The sequence below is a fragment of the Lissotriton vulgaris genome, chromosome 8 (genome assembly GCF_964263255.1).
Source record: "Lissotriton vulgaris chromosome 8, aLisVul1.2, whole genome shotgun sequence".
NCBI classification, from domain to species: domain Eukaryota; kingdom Metazoa; phylum Chordata; class Amphibia; order Caudata; family Salamandridae; genus Lissotriton; species Lissotriton vulgaris.
In genome coordinates, this window is record NC_141696.1 from 997,195,857 (window position 1) to 997,212,044 (window position 16,188).

At 48.8% G+C, this 16,188-nt stretch overlaps 1 protein-coding gene across 2 annotated transcripts in view; it reads left to right on the forward strand.

Annotated features, from left to right (window-relative positions):
- Window positions 1-16,188, forward strand: part of KLF12 (KLF transcription factor 12) — a 997,335-nt gene that overhangs the window by 525,518 nt on the left and 455,629 nt on the right. For both annotated transcript variants that reach the window (XM_086933410.1, XM_086933411.1), the window contains exon 4: window positions 15,561-15,650. In XM_086933410.1, the coding sequence (XP_086789536.1) occupies window positions 15,561-15,650 (90 nt within the window). The remainder of the gene's footprint in view (window positions 1-15,560; window positions 15,651-16,188) is intronic.

Sequence of the window (16,188 nt, forward strand, 5' to 3'; positions counted from 1 at the left end):
TTATCGGAGGTGGCCGGGTAGAAGCGGTGGAGCCTGTTAGGACATAGATACCATTGCATAAGGGTCTTGAGGTGAGCTTCCCTTAGATGGAGCGAGTGGTTAAATGTCGTCAGGTCCTGCCATAACGCCGACCATTCATTGTCGGAGATATCTTTCCCTAACATTCCTTCCCATTGCTCCATGTATCGAGGCCTGGGCGATACTGCCGATTTAAGCAAGAGCTGATACAGGAAGGAGATGACGCCTTTCATGGCGGATGTCCGCAATATGAAGGCCTCGAATGGTGACGGAGGTCTCGTTGCCGCCTCCAGGACCCCAGGAGACGTGGCCCAATGGAGCATCTGTATATGACGATATCGGTCGGACTGGGGGACCCCATAATCCCTCACACAGTTAGCAAAAGTGAGGGGATCCCGTCCATGAAACAGGTGGGTCAAGGCCCTGCATCCTCCCTCCCTCCAAGGGTCAAAGGGCCCCTCTAGATATGCCGACGGGAAAGCCGGATTAAAGTGCAAAGGTGTGAACGGTGATGGGAACGTAGTCCAGCGTTCGTCCGAGGCCAAGGTGTCCCACACCTTTAGCATGGTTCCCGTAGGCGTACTAATATAGGCGTTTAGGGGGCGGTCCCTCTTAGGCTTCCAGGCCAAATCCCAAACCGATCTGCCTGCGACACTCCGGTCCATATGCAGCCAATGTTTTTCCGACATTTGCTGCGACCACTCCACCAACACCCTCAATTGCGCCGCTTTATAATAAAGCTGTAAGTCAGGGAGTCCTACTCCACCCTCAGATTTAGGCCGACGTAATACCGAGAAAGATAAACGTGCACGGCCCCCCTGCCAAACAAACCGCAAAATCTGCGTCTGGAGACGCCGGAAATAGTCGCTGTCCAGAGGTATGGGCAGAGCCTGAAATAACTACAGATATTTAGGAAGGAGAACCACCTTCACAGCATGTATTCTACCCAGCCACGACAAAAATTTAGGTTTCCATCTTTCCAGTTCAGCTCGGGTCTTCGCTAACACAGGCGGGAAGTTGGCCGAGAATAGTTTGCCCACAGTCTGAGTCAAGTGGACCCCCAGATATACAATCGAGCCATCGGCCCAGGCTAGAGGCGTCAGAGGACGTACGCGTTCCATTTCGACCTGCGAGAGGGTAAGGTTCAAGATGTACGATTTGCCATAGTTAACCTTGAAGCGGCCACCTCCTCATAAAGCAGAAGAGTCTCCTTGATACAAGGCAGTGAGTGTTCCGGGTACGCCACGGAGAAAAGAATGTCGTCCGCGAAGAGCGTGACTTTATGTTGCTCTCCCGTGAACGGAATGCCCCGAATCCCCTCCCGCTCCCGGACCGCCATCGCTAAGGGTTCAATGCTTAGCACGAACAGGAGGGGAGAAAGAGGGCACCTCTGCCTCGTGCCTCTAGAGTGCGGAAAAAACGCCGACATGTGGCCATTCACCACTACTCGAGACCTGGGGCTGCAGAAGTTAGCCCTCACCATGGTAATAAACTTCTCCGAAAAACCAAAGGCTGCCATCGTATTAAATAGGAAGCCCCAATCCACACGGTCGAAAGCCTTTTCGGCATCCAGCCCCACCAGTACCGCTGGTATGCGGAACCTGTTCGCTTTTTCAATCAAGTGCACCACCCTGCGCGTATTGTCGTGAGTCTGGTGGCCCTTGATGAATCCAGACTGGTCAGGATGAATGATCGCCGGCATCAGGTCTTGTAGCCTATGCGCCAAGATCGCCGAGTACAGTTTGGTGTCGATGTTGAGGAGTGCTATGGGGCGAAATGAGGCACACCGGGTGGGGTCCTTCCCCGGCTTCGGCAAAACCGTTATTACCGCCTCCGCCAGGGAACCGGTCGAGGAACCGGACTCGGCCATGCCTTTGAAGAGGGACACCAAAAAGTCACACAGGTCGGTGGCGTATGTCTTGTAAAAAACGGCAGTATAGCCGTCCGGCCCCGGTGCCTTGTGTAGTTTTAGGGTTTTGATAGCCTCCAGCACCTCTTCCCTGGTAATCGGGGCCCCCAGCAGCTCATTCCACTCATTTGATATCTGGGGGAGGGGCAAGCGTCGCAAATACTCCCTCTGGGCTTCCGCGTTCAACCTGTCTCCCGCGTAGCGGTCCGCATAAAAACAGCCAAAAATGGCCGCCTTTGCCTCGTCCCGATGTTGCACCCCACCCGCTGCATCCCGAAACCCCCCGATATATTCACGTTCCCGCCTGTCCCTCAGTTGACGTGCCAGGTGCCTTCCCACCTTATTCCCACAGGAGTAGGATTGCCGTCCCAGCCTCAACAGCGTCAGTTCGGCCCTGTTGTTGTAGTGGGCCCTCAATTTCCCTCGGACCGCGGTCAAGGGTCGGAGGGTCACCCTCGAAGGATTAAGCTTATGAGCCTGTTCGAGGTTCGCAAGTTCAGTCTCTAGATCCTCGCGGTCCTTACGCCGTAACCTATTGAGGTTCGCATTGAGGCCCAGGCATGTGCCCCTGATGGAAGCTTTAAAGGCGTCCCAAGTATTGGACACCGAGGTATCGGAAACGGGATTAAGTTAAAAAAATTCCCTGATGGCCGTCCGCAACGCCTTATTAGAAGTGTCATCCCTCACCATCGAGGCCGGGAAGTACCACTTCCGTTGCCCGTCGCCGGGCAGCGACCAACGGAGGCTAAGCACCAGCAAACTGTGGTCAGAAACCGAGATTGGGAGAATGGCGGCGTCAAGAACATCTCCTCTAAGAGCCTGGCCAAGGAAAATGTGATCCAATCGGGAGTAGGAGTGGTGCACATGAGAGAAAAAGGTGTAGTCTCGTGTGGTGGGATGGAAAAAGCGCCAGCCGTCAACCAACCCCAGCTCCCCCACCAGCTGTTGTGAGGAGGCAGAGAACACCCCTGTATCAGCCCTATGGACCCCAGAACTATCCACAGTCTTATCCCATACCAAGTTAAAGTCCCCCATGAGGAACAAGTGCCCTTCAGCAAAGTCACCCACTCTCTGCAGCAAACATTGTAAAAACTGATTTTGGCCAGCATTGGGGAGATCCACCACCATAAAGGTACTCAGCCGCCCCTGAACAAGCCCCTTTACCATTAACCAGCTACCATCCTTGTCGCAGCGCACGTCAATAGGTTGGAAGTGCAGCGCAGCGCGGAAGAGGAGTGCCACCCCCCTGTGTTTCGTGGATGCAGAGGATCTGTATATAAGGGGATACGCCCTACGCCGAAGGCGCAGTTCCTCTTTGCGTGCCAAATGGGTCTCCTGGAGCCCCACAACATCCAACTGGTGATCAGTCACATACTTCCATACTTTCTGCCGCTTCTGCGGTGAGTTCAGGCCTTTAACATTCCAAGTCCCTATACTAACAGGCATAGTGGAACCATAAACCAGAACCCTCTATAGCCATCGCATGGACCCCCCTCCCCACAATCGAGATCACGTCCGACATAGGAAGCCCTGAATGGTGCCCCGTCCCTCCCCCCCGGGTACCAGCATCCTGACATTTAGCCACCATTAATCTTGCCAACCCCCTTGCCCTCTCCACGCATTCCACAACCACTCCCCCCCGCCCCACCACATAGCCACGGAACACTCATGTCGCCACCATCGCCCCCCCCCTGCAACCCCCCCAGAACCCCCCAACCCCCAACCCCCCCCTCAAACAAAAGAACAATAGGAAAGAACTCAGGATGCATCATCCAAATGTACTTAACACTCCCAGTAGAGGATAGAACGAAGGAGTCCTCCTGGGATGGGGCCAGGGGACCACAGCGGGTACCCCCATGGACCACGGACCGGGGTGTCTTCTCCAAAAGTACATTCAAACCCACGGAACCGATAGCCCTCCGTCCCTCCGGTGCCTGCCTGCTGTTGGTCAGTGATTAAGCAGCTTTGCTGGGAGGATGCCAATGTTGCCGAAGCCACCGAGGCCACCGAGGCCCCTCTCTCCTGGAGGCTAGTAGAACGGTCAGGCCGTCTGGACTCTAACTCTGGGCCCACCCTTTGCCAGGACGAGGAGCACCTGCGCCTCCTGGGGGAAGAGCCACCCCCCTCCTGCGTCGGGGACACATCCTCCAAGCCAAGAGATCTTTTGCCACCTGGAGGGAGCGGATCTGTGCCAATCTGTTCTCCCAACGAAAAATAATGCGGAATGGGTGGCCCCAGGAGTAGGAGATGCCGCGCTCCTGAAGAAAAGCAGTCACCGGGCGGAATTCCCGCCTCTTCTGGAGGGTCGTCGCAGCCAGGTCCTGGTACAACTGTGGCCTATGCTTCCTAAATTGCAGCGAGGTGATGGTGCGGGCCTTCCGCAGGATGCGTTCTTTCAATTGAAAGTCATGAACACACACCAAGATGTCCGGTGGTGGCCCCCCTCTCCTTGGCAGTCCAACCCTATGCACCCTGTCCATCCTGATTTCCTGGACATCGTCATCGCCCAGCACCTGCAACAGAAGGGCCTGGACATAGCCCCGGAGGTCCCCCGCTTCACCGTCCCATGGTACCGCTCTAATGCGTATGTTGTTTCTGCGAGAGCGGTTTTCAAGATCCTCCGTGTGGGACTGGAGGTCCAAGTTTTGTTCAGTGAGGCGGATAATATCCTGCTGTAGCTGGTGCACGTCATTAGCCACGTTCAGGCCATGGTCCTCCAGGGTCGCCACCCGCTCCCCGATGCCATCCACATCCCTCCGCACCTCTCGGAGGTCCGACGCCAATTGGGCGCGCAGCTCCGAAATTTCTTCCCTGATGGAGGAGAAGAGCTCCGTCATGAAGGCCTTGGTCGCAGGAGCCTCATCGTCCGACTTCTTGGGCGACGCGCTGGACCCGGGGGACGCCGGATGCAGGGTAGCCTTCGCCGCACCATCCTTCCCCGCTTTCCCTTTGTTGCGGGACGCATTCGACATTTCGGTACCTCTTACGCGTCGCTGAGCGCCTTATGCTGTTGAGAGGTATCTCGCACTTCCCCTGTCCGTCTCCACTCTCCGTCAATCAGCGCGATGGCGCCTTCCAAGTGGCACCAAGCCAGCACTTGTAATGGCCCTCACCAATAGGCCCCAGAGTCCACGGCAGGCGTCTTTGGTACCCCTCTCTGCAACCCAGTGAGACCAAGGCCGGGAGCAGTGCTAGGGTAGGGATCGCCGACCCGCTAATCGCCAATGCCACAGTCCAGCCGGGCTCGTGTGCAACCTCCTTGCGCGGCCACCGTGGGCTGTAGGCACCAAATACTCCGGCTGCGCCCACCACGTGGCAGTCACTCCGATATCAGCTCCCAGGCAGGCAGGCCAGCCAGTCCCACACCGGGCCTACCCCCTCTCCCGGGGCAGCGCGGCAGCAGGATTCCTCCACCTACCAGAACGTCACTGAGTGTCTCAAGGAGATCCAGGGGATAGGACCATGCTTCTGGGCCCCCACAGTCTGCTGGGCTCCAACAACCATCGCCGCTGGGCTATAGCGGCAAATCGCTCACACATCCGGCTGCTCTCTCAAGGGTGCAGGGCAGCCGAATCGAGCTCCAGGGGCCAGGGCTCCCCCGCCGTAGGCCTTCTCCTTTCCCCCTTTCCCCAAGAGCGCTGCCGCCCGTTCCAATGTCCGCCGGGCGCAGCAGCCGGAATCACCAGTTGCTGTGGGCCCACACCAAGGCGCCTCAGCTCCACCGGCAGCCGCAGCCCGAGACCGGGAGCTCACCAATGGCAGGCGTGGGCGGGGGAGCCCGCGGTCGTGGCCGCTCCGTCAAGGCGCCATGACCGGCTCGGGGGGGAGGGGCAGCCGCTGGCCCTCCGCGCTCTCCAGGACCGTTGCCCGGTCCGCAGCTTTCCACGCCGGTCCCCGCCTCCAGCGCGATGCGAAGGCGCCTCACCTCTCTCCGGCTCCGAACCTTTCTTCCAGCTCAGCCTTCTCTGTCCCGCCGCAGGCCGGAAGTCCGGCCCCCACCGCACTTCAGGCCGGGGATTACAGGGCCGCCTCCAGGCCGCAGCGCACCGCTGCTGCCGAAGCTTCTCCCGGGACTCCGCGGCAAGCTCCGAGACTCCGGACCGGACCCCCAGGCTCCAGGCTCACAGCAGGTCCGGAGCAGGTGAAAGGCAGGTGGCTAGGTCGCTGTAACAAGGCTAAGTTTGGGCACGGCGCCGGAGGGACTCGAGAGAGCGTCCTACTCCACCGCCATCTTGGCCACGCCCCATCAAACATTTTTTAAATGACTACATTATTGGATGGTTCTCATTTCTCCCAAATGGCAATGCATCACAGCTCCACCATACGTAAACAGCCAGAATGTAGCCCTAAAACATCTTCCACTTATGCCCCATAAATATTCTTCTAACTATTTGAAGACCTAAGATGTTCCATGTTACTTATTGCAATGATGGGTCTTATAACAACACCACTGCTCTCACCCAGTAATTCCTCCACAGAATTCTAGATACCAGGGGCACTGATAAGCATAGAGACAGAGGTTGCGATAGAAATAACAGGGATCACAAGTGGGTCTCTGAGGGTTGCCTAAAAAGGAATAATTATGAGGGGAATCTGATATTTGATTTCCAGTTCTCTGGAGTAATTTCACCATAAGTCACCCCCTGCTTTCAGCAGGCAAATTTGCTGAGTGCGCATTAAGGGGTAGTAAGGAGTTTGTAAGGTTCAGGAAAGGATAACCTAAGAGGGTAATACGAGCTTTTAAGGCTTCAGTGAAGGATAGTGTTAAAGGATAGTAAAGGGTTTTTAGTTTTTAAGGAAGGTGTACTTAGAGTTTTCTGGGTTCAGAGATGGGCAGCACAAAAGAATAGTAAGGGGTTTGTGGAGCTCAAGAAAGGTGTTTATAATTCAGGGAAGGGGAAAGTTAAGGGATAGTAAGTAGTTTTTAGGGTTCCGGTGTGAGTAGCATTTGGTGGTACTAAATTACTTTTTGGATTTGGGGAGGGTAACGTTAAGGGTCAGTTAAAAAGTTTTAAGGTTCAAAGAAGGCTAGTGTTCAGGGGTAATAAGGAGTTTGTAGGGGTCAGAGAAGCGTAGAATTAAAGGGTGGTAGGGTTTCTTTAGGGTATAGAAAATGGTAGTGTTATGGGGTTGTATGGGCCTTTTGGTTCAGGGATGGGCAGCATTAAAGAATAGTATCATGTAGGGTTCGAAGAAGAGTAAAGTTAAGGGGTACCAAGGGTTTTTCAGTGATCATAGATCAGCAGAATTAAGAAGCATGTTTTTAGGATTCAGTGCTGGGCGGCATTTAGAGTAGTACACGTTTCGGTTTCAGGACAGGGTAGTGTTAGGGATAGTATGTTTTTTAAGGTTTAGGGAAGGGTGGCTGTAAGGAGTAGTAGGGGGATTTTAGGGTTCAGGGAAGGGTAACGTTAAGGAGTTGTCGTTTTTTTATAGTTCAGAGAAGGGTAGAGATAAAGGGAGTGAGGAGTTATTTTGGGCTCAGGAAGGGGTAGCACTACGGGTTGGTTAGAGCTTTTTAGGCCTCAAGGAAGGGTAGCATTAAGAGGTAGTTTTTAGATTCAGGAATGACTACCGCATTAAAAGGTAGTTAGGTGTTTTTTAGTGTTAAGCATTGGGTAGCATTAAGGGGTAATACAAAGTTTGCAGGGTTCAGGGAAAGGTAACATTATGAGGTAAGTAGTGTTCAGGGAAGTAGTGGTGTAACGAAACTTGAGGGGGCCCCCTGAAAAGTACATGGAGAGGGCCCCCATGCTCTGGACCCAGTCAGTAGCTCTCAGGCCAGGGCCTGAAAGGGAACCCAAAGCAGCATTGGCATATTTTGTCAGACTAGTCTCTCTATGGTACGTAGCGAGCCAGCCTGACTTTTGCAAGTGGGCTTGGGGGGTAGGGGGTGGTTCTCCCCCAATAATTTTTTTTTTTTAAATGGCAAAAGTGGTGCATTATACAACATATTTTTCATTGTATATTCAGATGCATTAACTTTTAAAACAGCAAATGATGACCTTACAGTGCATTGGGATACCCAGTCATACCCACATTCTTACAGAGAACATAGAAAATAAACCATAGAAGCACCACTAAATATGTATGACTTTCTTTTGCATGTTTTCCATCAAGGTCACTGCTTTGTCTGTAATGTTTGGCACCTGAGGGCACACCGTGGTTGGCAGACAGACACCACATGGAATTCTGTCTCATTTTCATGTTGAGGATCCTACCAAGAAGAGGTGAGCCAGAGCAATCATCTGCACAAGGGTCCGATCTAGCTGCTGTACTGGGGCTGGTCAAGGCCCATCAGCCGACTGGAAGCAGGATATCAGAAGAGAGTAAACAGGCCAGGCTTAGCCTAGCTACCACCAAGCCTCATTTGGAAAGCAGCCTGCGTAACTGGGGGCTGACAGACATTGTAAGCATCCCAATAGAATCAATGCTTTCCCACCACCCCTCCCTGAGGAGAGAAATACAGAACCCCCAAAGAGGAAGAATGCAAAGAGATTCTGAATTCACTTCCTGCTCAGGTGGAAATATGCCTCAGAGGATAGGTACTGCCCACAAATACTGAGGCGATGCAGCTGGAAAACCGCTGGATGGTGCCCTTCACCCATGCAAGGATGCTGGCTGAATAAACCTTCTTGTGCCCGCCCCCTTCGCTTGTGTGTCTTAGTGCACTTAAGTAGACCTCTATCTGCCTGCAACACTCTTTAAATCAGCAATGGTATGCTGTATCACAGCCCTGTAACATAACACAATATAAAAGCATAACAACGTAACACATAGAAAAATGTAGCACACCATACTATTTAACAACATAACATATCATGCAATTTCATTATACCATAAGCCAACATACATGACATAGCAGTTCTTATAAGGTGGTCCTATTCTTACAATTTGCTCACGTAGTTTTATGTTTAATATAACCTTTCATTTAAAACAGCAGGATCACAGATTTTTAACGTTTTCAAAATCATCTTTAGAGTTGCACTTTCATCAAACAATCTAGTACACTTGTGTTAAAACAACAATGGTGCAACCTCAAACAGGGCTAATCTGAGGCATGCACTTAAATATTGAGTACTGCCCCTTATGAGGTCATCCAAGAAATCAGGCCTCCTAAAGCCCTGCCAACCTAACTAACACACAAGTCAGCCTCACCCATGCAACTCAGGGCATTACAGTCAGGATTTTGAAAAAAACATGTTTTCTGAAAAATGGTCATTTTTTTAATCAAATATGATGTCAATAAAATTCATCTTACTGATATGCAACTTACTATTATGACCACATTATCAATACTTTCAGCCACTGTGAATCTATATCATAAAGATGGCCACCCACACTTCCTGTCAATGGCATGGGCTGCACTGTCAATGTGGTGCCAAGAACACACACATGCTGGAGAAAGTATCCCTTTCTAATAAATATTAAAGTCAATGGTGGCTGGCATATTTGAACTGACATATTACTAACTTGGTAGCAAACCATAGCATCCTTAGGCAGTTGTTCTCAAAATAGCTACATTGTGTATTTTTTAATCCTTTGTACCTTAGCAATGACAAGCACCACTTCAAGACTGCGTTATGACGGAAGGTAGACATTGAGCTGTAGAAAATACAGGGGCATCCAAGGTAGGTCCAGGAGGGCCGACCATTGCCAAATATTTAGGATATCCAAATAGAAGACATCCACATAAAATGACTTTAAATTGCATTTGTTTACATAGCGCATGGATAGCTGAATATCTTGCATGCATCCGCTTCTCCTAGACACCCCTGAGAGACTCAACGTTTGCATTTCTTTCCGAGAAGGCACAGAAAGAAAAAGTAGCAAGAGAAGCTTTGTATTTCAAGTGGCTGCTGAATTTTAACAAGTGTAGATTTTAGAGCTGACAGTTCAAAAAGCAAATCGGCTACAGTGCCAAATGACTACCATGGACAGACGCACAGAAAACCCAGGCTAAAAAGAAGATGCATGGGCATTTGAAAAACCAGTCTGCACCAGGGGAGTGCAGCCCAAGTCGATTAAAAAGTAATTAATGGAGGTGGCATCATACACAAAAGTTAGTGGAAAGTGCTGGTGGAGCTTTTCTGCCTGCAGATACACTCTTTTTGTGTAATCTACGTCTATTTGTTCATTTCAGAGTCAAAGAGTGGAGCAGGGATCTATCTTGAAAGATGTACCTACATTTAAAAATAAAAAATATTTCATCAAAACAATTTACACAGTTTTGTTAAAAAAAGAATTGTTCCTGTACTGATATGACGACATTGAGTTTTCTCGAGTTGAAAGGAGATGGTCTCCTGCATTGTAAAGAGTGGTTTAAATTGCTTTTTTTATTTTTTATTTGAAGTGTGTGCACTACAGGGCAGTCTGATGAAGGCAGATAACAATTAGCAAAGGTGCAGAGGGCGTGTGGTGTGGACAGGCAGGAGAGCAGTGTCGCAGAGACTTGTCATGGACAGGTAGACTGACTCAAAGGAGTTGGCTCCTTAACACTGAACAGTCAACACTGAGGTGGCACTTGGTTATAGTGTGGCTGGTACTCGGATTAAGGCTCATGGTCTCATACTGTACAGAAGAGCAGTAGAAGTGCAGAAGCAGGGGCCTCTACCCCAGGTTCATCCTCCACCTTAGCTAAAGAAAATACAGTTCGATATCCAGCCAGCGCCACATCCGGGAAAAGATGTTGCAGACAGGCTCTCACCACTAAAGGCACACATCAATGGCTGAAATAGCAAATACATCCAACTCATACAGTGCAAGTTGCACTCATTGAATAGTGGTTTAATCTGAATCTGTATTCACCTTAATGTTATAGCCTCTGACACAATAATGTTACTCAAAAAGTAAAACATACTAAGACGACTTTCTTCAAACTGCCACCCTTTGCAGCAAGTCTCGTTTAATATCCTGAAAGGCATGAAGTCTTTCTGGAAGAAGTGCGCATGCCAATTACTGCGACAACATAAGACGCCGGCTGACTTTGTGTGACCTCCGACAAACAAAGATGTACATATTAGCATGTTTAATTTATATTTCAAGGAGGAAACTGGAGGTTATTAGGCTGCACCTGAGTTCTCTCCTGGCCTTTAAAATGTGCTTGTAATGTTTAACCGGCCTTACTCGGTGCAGATGTGCGCTAAACTCCTCCATATAAGTAACTGGGACTGCTGACCTTTTGCTGTTATGATGACACAGGGCCCAGCCGTCCTGGTGCTCACCATTCCAATGCAGTGCATGCCCATTCACTGAGCCCCACTCAAGAACTTCTACTGAGGCAGCCTAACTGGCACACTCATTTTACGCTCCAAACACCAATCATATGAGCCAAGGAACTAATACATAGGAAATAGAGTGGAGGGGGAACGAAATATTAACAATCAAGGTAACATAATGAAAGATGTATTGCAGAGCATGAGTTAGGATCATAGTTAGACCAAACACTTTCATAAAGAGGAGGTGGAGACTGCCAGGAGAGAGTGACAGTCATTGACGAGAAACAATACAGGAGGAAAAAATCTGCAAGAAAATAAGAGCGGTCAAATAGCGGGAGACAGCAGGCCATAATGGATGTATAAGAGGAAAGAGAGACTGAAAGAGGATGCAAGATGATACAGTCAAGGAAAGAGAACGAAAAGGAGATCGAGAAGGACAGTCATTACAAAAAGTGGGTATAGACAGTTAGTGAGTAATGAAGGAGCACTCGTAAATAATGTGTAGGAGAGAGAGCAAGTGAAAGAGAGTAAGTTAAAGAGTTAGGGATACAGAGAGAGAAAGACTACTTAGAAAGTCAGGTCAGTTGGAAAAGAGATAAAGGAATGAGTGGAGAAGTAGGTCAGAAAGGTACGGGTTAAAAGGAGGGACATTTATGGAAAAGAGAAGAAAACAAAAAAGGGAAAAACAGAGAAAGAAACAAAAGAGCTAGAAAGAGAATGAGGGTATGGAGAGTCAAGAGTGACCACCTCTGAGCAGATGCTGTCTAGAGAGTAAGATTACCTGACATGAGGGTTACTCACATTGCATGAAGGGGAATATATGGAAGAATCTGAGAAGAACAGTACATCATAGTAGCAGCTAGAGAGAGGGGAGGAAAGAAAGCAGGATGAAAACTACATTACGTTAGAAGAAAACGGACATCAAGTAACCCACAGAATAAAAAGTGAGGCAACCAACAGGGAAAAAGAGGTATGTTGTGTTGGGGATAGAGATTTGAAAGGTGATGGGAAGACACAAGGAAGAAGTACATTGAATGCAGTGTGACTGTTTGCTTTATTTCGAGTAGCAAAGCCCCCAGAGCTTTTACACATGTTTTCAGTGCTTTCCAACATGAAAAACACACATTTTAAAGAAGTGCAGTGCACTCATTTTAGTTCAGTTTAAAAAACAGAAAAGCTGTCTTATCTTTCTCACCCAGCTGTCAATATTTATGGAGGAAAAACATACATGTAAACGGAGCAATGTCCACTATTCAGAGGATCATCGGGATAGAGCTGCAGGCCTGGGCTCTGAGCCAAGGGCCACCCTGCTACAGTACCTAGGCACTGATAGTCTGAGCAGACAGCGCCACTGTCAGAGTCACCGGATCTGAACCTGGCTTGGCTTGAGGTTGTAAATCCTAAAGCAAGTGCATTTATTTGGTCAGATCTCACTTTTTTGGGGAGGCAGCAGAACCTACCTCTGAAAAGCCAGAACAAGGAATGCAAGGGGTCACTCATACCCAGATTCCATCTGCTGTCAGGCAATGTTAAACAGTTGCCTTTGTTCAGTACTTGCAGGGGCCCCATTGGGGGATCCTGTTTTTTTTTTTAGTCTGGTGTGACCAATGATGAGGCATAATGAATGCTATGGTATCGGCCCATTACCCCCAGGGCCTGTCAGTTACTCCATGCCTCTCTTTATTACATTAAGGTAGAAAGAAAAGGGCTGTTGGTGGACTCACCTGTTTGAGTGACCCCAGTTGGTCCAGCGCTAGCTAGCCTCACTACTTCTTTAATCCCCAAAAATCCCAGCCCTTCAGCAGCTGAAGGATGCCAGTATGGTTGGGGAGAAGGCCGCTGCAGGACGCACGAGACCCTGTTGCTCCTCGCTGCTTGCCACCTCTGTAGTCTGACTCCGATAATGGACTCTTACTGAGGGTGCAGGCTGGATGTGGGAGGGTCCACAGTCAAACACTGAATCCTGCTTTTGTCATCCATCCAGGCCTTCTGCAAGAGCCCTTCACCCTCTCCTGCAATTAACAAACCCTGCCTGGCTTCCTGTAGAATCAGTGGCTTTCTAAAATGTAACAATAAAGTGTTACTTACGTTTCTTCAGAGCAGTGTCAAGCTATTGCACTTTTTCTGCTCAAAGAACAGAGCAAGTTGCTGTCTGCTGAATATCAGGACAAGCACGGTGCATGGCTGAGAGGTGCCGGGGGCCTCCTGCACCATGGGGGAGAGGGCGCGAGAAGCACCTTTGAGTGCACACACATTCACACACAGAGTTCTATCATCTGTCTCTCCCTCACAGCATTTCTTTCCTCCTTTGAACTTCCTTTTGACTTTCTCCTTGTTGATGCTGTGTGGACTATTTCTTTTGGCACTCCAGCATTCTGATTCACAGATAATTCTTGGGGTGCCTTTCCTTCCAGGCCTCTGTACACAAGCAAGAACCAAAAACGATAAATTGCAACTGTTTCTTTTTTGTGTGGAAGATCTTCAGAACTGTTACCTGCCCAAAGAAAGGCTGCAGCTTCATAGAACTGGTGTGCCTTGCTCAGGCCTGTGCTTCAGCACTCTCTTCAGTGTGGGGCAGAGGGGGCCCAGGCCCCTTAAAGTGTAGAGAAGCCTGGGGGCCCCATGTACCGCTTACAACCCTGCTTCCAATGCCTCCCAGCCAAGGACATCTTAAGCATTTTGGGGTCCTGGGCCAAACATATTTGGGGGGCCACTGTGCAGTAAAGTTTTGAATTTATTTTCTAGTTTCAGCTCTTTCTTGCCCTCTTTGGCACAGGCGCACGCCCAAATTCTCAACATTGTAATATAGCAGCAGCTTAGTAAAATTACTGCAAATATTATCTGGCACCCTTCTGTTTATTGCACATCCTGTTATGATATAAAAGACACTTTTTTATGAGTGTTGCATGAAACATAAACACAACATTTATCTGCAAAATGCCTGTAATAGACTCCCACTCATCACCCACATCAAAAATAAATTTTATAAAAACAATATTTAAAACAATCAGTTTAAGAATTAGTCAAGGTCATCAGGTCAAGATTCTCTGCAAAACAGAGCTTGCTCTAGCAGCCCCCCCCCCCCCCCCCAGAAAGGCTGTGTCCCTGGCCCAGAGTCCACTTTGCCCATGCCTTAAAATGTCTCTGCTCCCAGCAGATCCTGTTTCTGGACCTGCAAACTTTCAAGTCAGCTGTGTGCTGCCTCAGAGGAACAGTACCCTGCGGCGAATGCTCTCTCTGGGGCCCCCACCCCCACCCTTGTTCCAGGCCTGGCTCGTGGCTCTGACTGAAGAGAAACAATGTAAGCTGATACTTTGTTTCCCTTCAGTCAGCGCGAGGGGCTCAGAGCAGGCTTCAGACAGCACCTGCTTTAGAGGGAGAGAGGCTTGCTTTAGCGCAAGCCTCTCTCTGACAGCTCTCTACCAAAGAGCGGAGGGGGCCCTCTTCATTTACTGAAGAGTGGCCCCCCGCACTGCGGGGGCTGCTGGGGTGTTTGTTACACCCCTGCAGTGAAGCGTAATTCACTGTTTTAGGGTTGAAGGAAGGGTAGCATTAAGGGGTTGGAAGGATTAGATGGTTAATAAGGTTAAAATAATAATAATATATGCAATTTATTCATAAAAAAATGTGTGGTACTTTTCATTTTGAAAATTCCGTTTCCCTCATGCTGTTGTTCATATATTGTTAACATTTAACTAGGGGTGGATGGAGCTCACGGAGTTTAACTCAGCAGAATTCTCCATGGTTACATAAAAACTTTGCGAGATTCTGTGGAGTTCTGCAATTGGTGGGATTTCGGCATGTCACGCTGTTCGTGCTGATTCTTAGCACTGGGATCTGCTTCTTTCTGCCGCTTGAGTAAATGTTCTACTTGAGCGGCGCTTTCTCAATGCGAACAGTACTGACCTACTGTGACCGCCTGCATTGAGAAAATGCGCCAGGACTCGTCCTGGCACTCAGTTTCTCTCATTCACTCTTGTAAACTTAACGTTGGTGATATGTGTGTGAAAAAAACTCCACCACGTGGAAGTTTGCAGAGTGTTTCTGGAACTCTGTGGCAAAACTCCATGAACTCCACCGGTGGAGCACAGTTTACCGCCCACCCTTCCACTTAACATGAATATGAATCTGTAGTAACACAAATGAATTTCAATCCAGGCATCAAGACAAACTCATTGCATATTCAGAATGATTATCAAAACAAATGGGCAAATGTTTTATCCTTCGATGAGGGACAGATGCATCATCATGCAGACTGTTCAGTTTTATTTAGTTTCAACACCAAATCAAAAGAAATTAAAAACAGTTGTGAATTGAAAGAATGATACATAGCTTGGAGAGTTCTGACTCATATTTAACTTTTTAAGAGGTTTGACTCAGATTTATTCAGGCGTTTCTTTCCCGTTTCTTTACAGGGTATAGGTGTCTTCGAAAACAGAATGCTAATGCTTGATGGGATGCCGACAGTCAGAGTCAAAACAGAGATGCTGGAATCCGAAGAAGGGGTAAGTAAAATTCCCAGGGATATTCCACTTCATGATATGGGTAACCAATTCAAGATGGTTCAGTATCGCTGAAAACCTTTAGCATGAATTGTTATTTTTTATCTTCCATTTGAAAGTGGCACTCCTGCAAGAGATTAGCTGAATTTACCATGTATACGTATGATCATGAGCTTCTTGAAAAATGTATGTAACGCGCCTCAAGAATTCAAACATCAAGGAAGGATATTAGAAGAAATTAAGACAAAGATTCATTGGTCAGTTATTGTCCTATCTTTTCCATCATACTCCTGCTCCCAGAACTTACTATAATTGGACAAAGATGTTGACTGTCATTTCAAATTAGTCATTATGAGGTGTGCAGAAAGAGCACATTAGTAACGCAGCATCTGGAATTACTGATACTGCTGCATACAGTAGATCCGGGATGCAGGATACCTACACCAGTATGAGGTTTTCCCTGAGGAATTCTCTTGCAAATCAGAGTTTGCACACAGGTTTTTCCTGGCTTAAAGAGGCTTATCACCACACATATATCTTC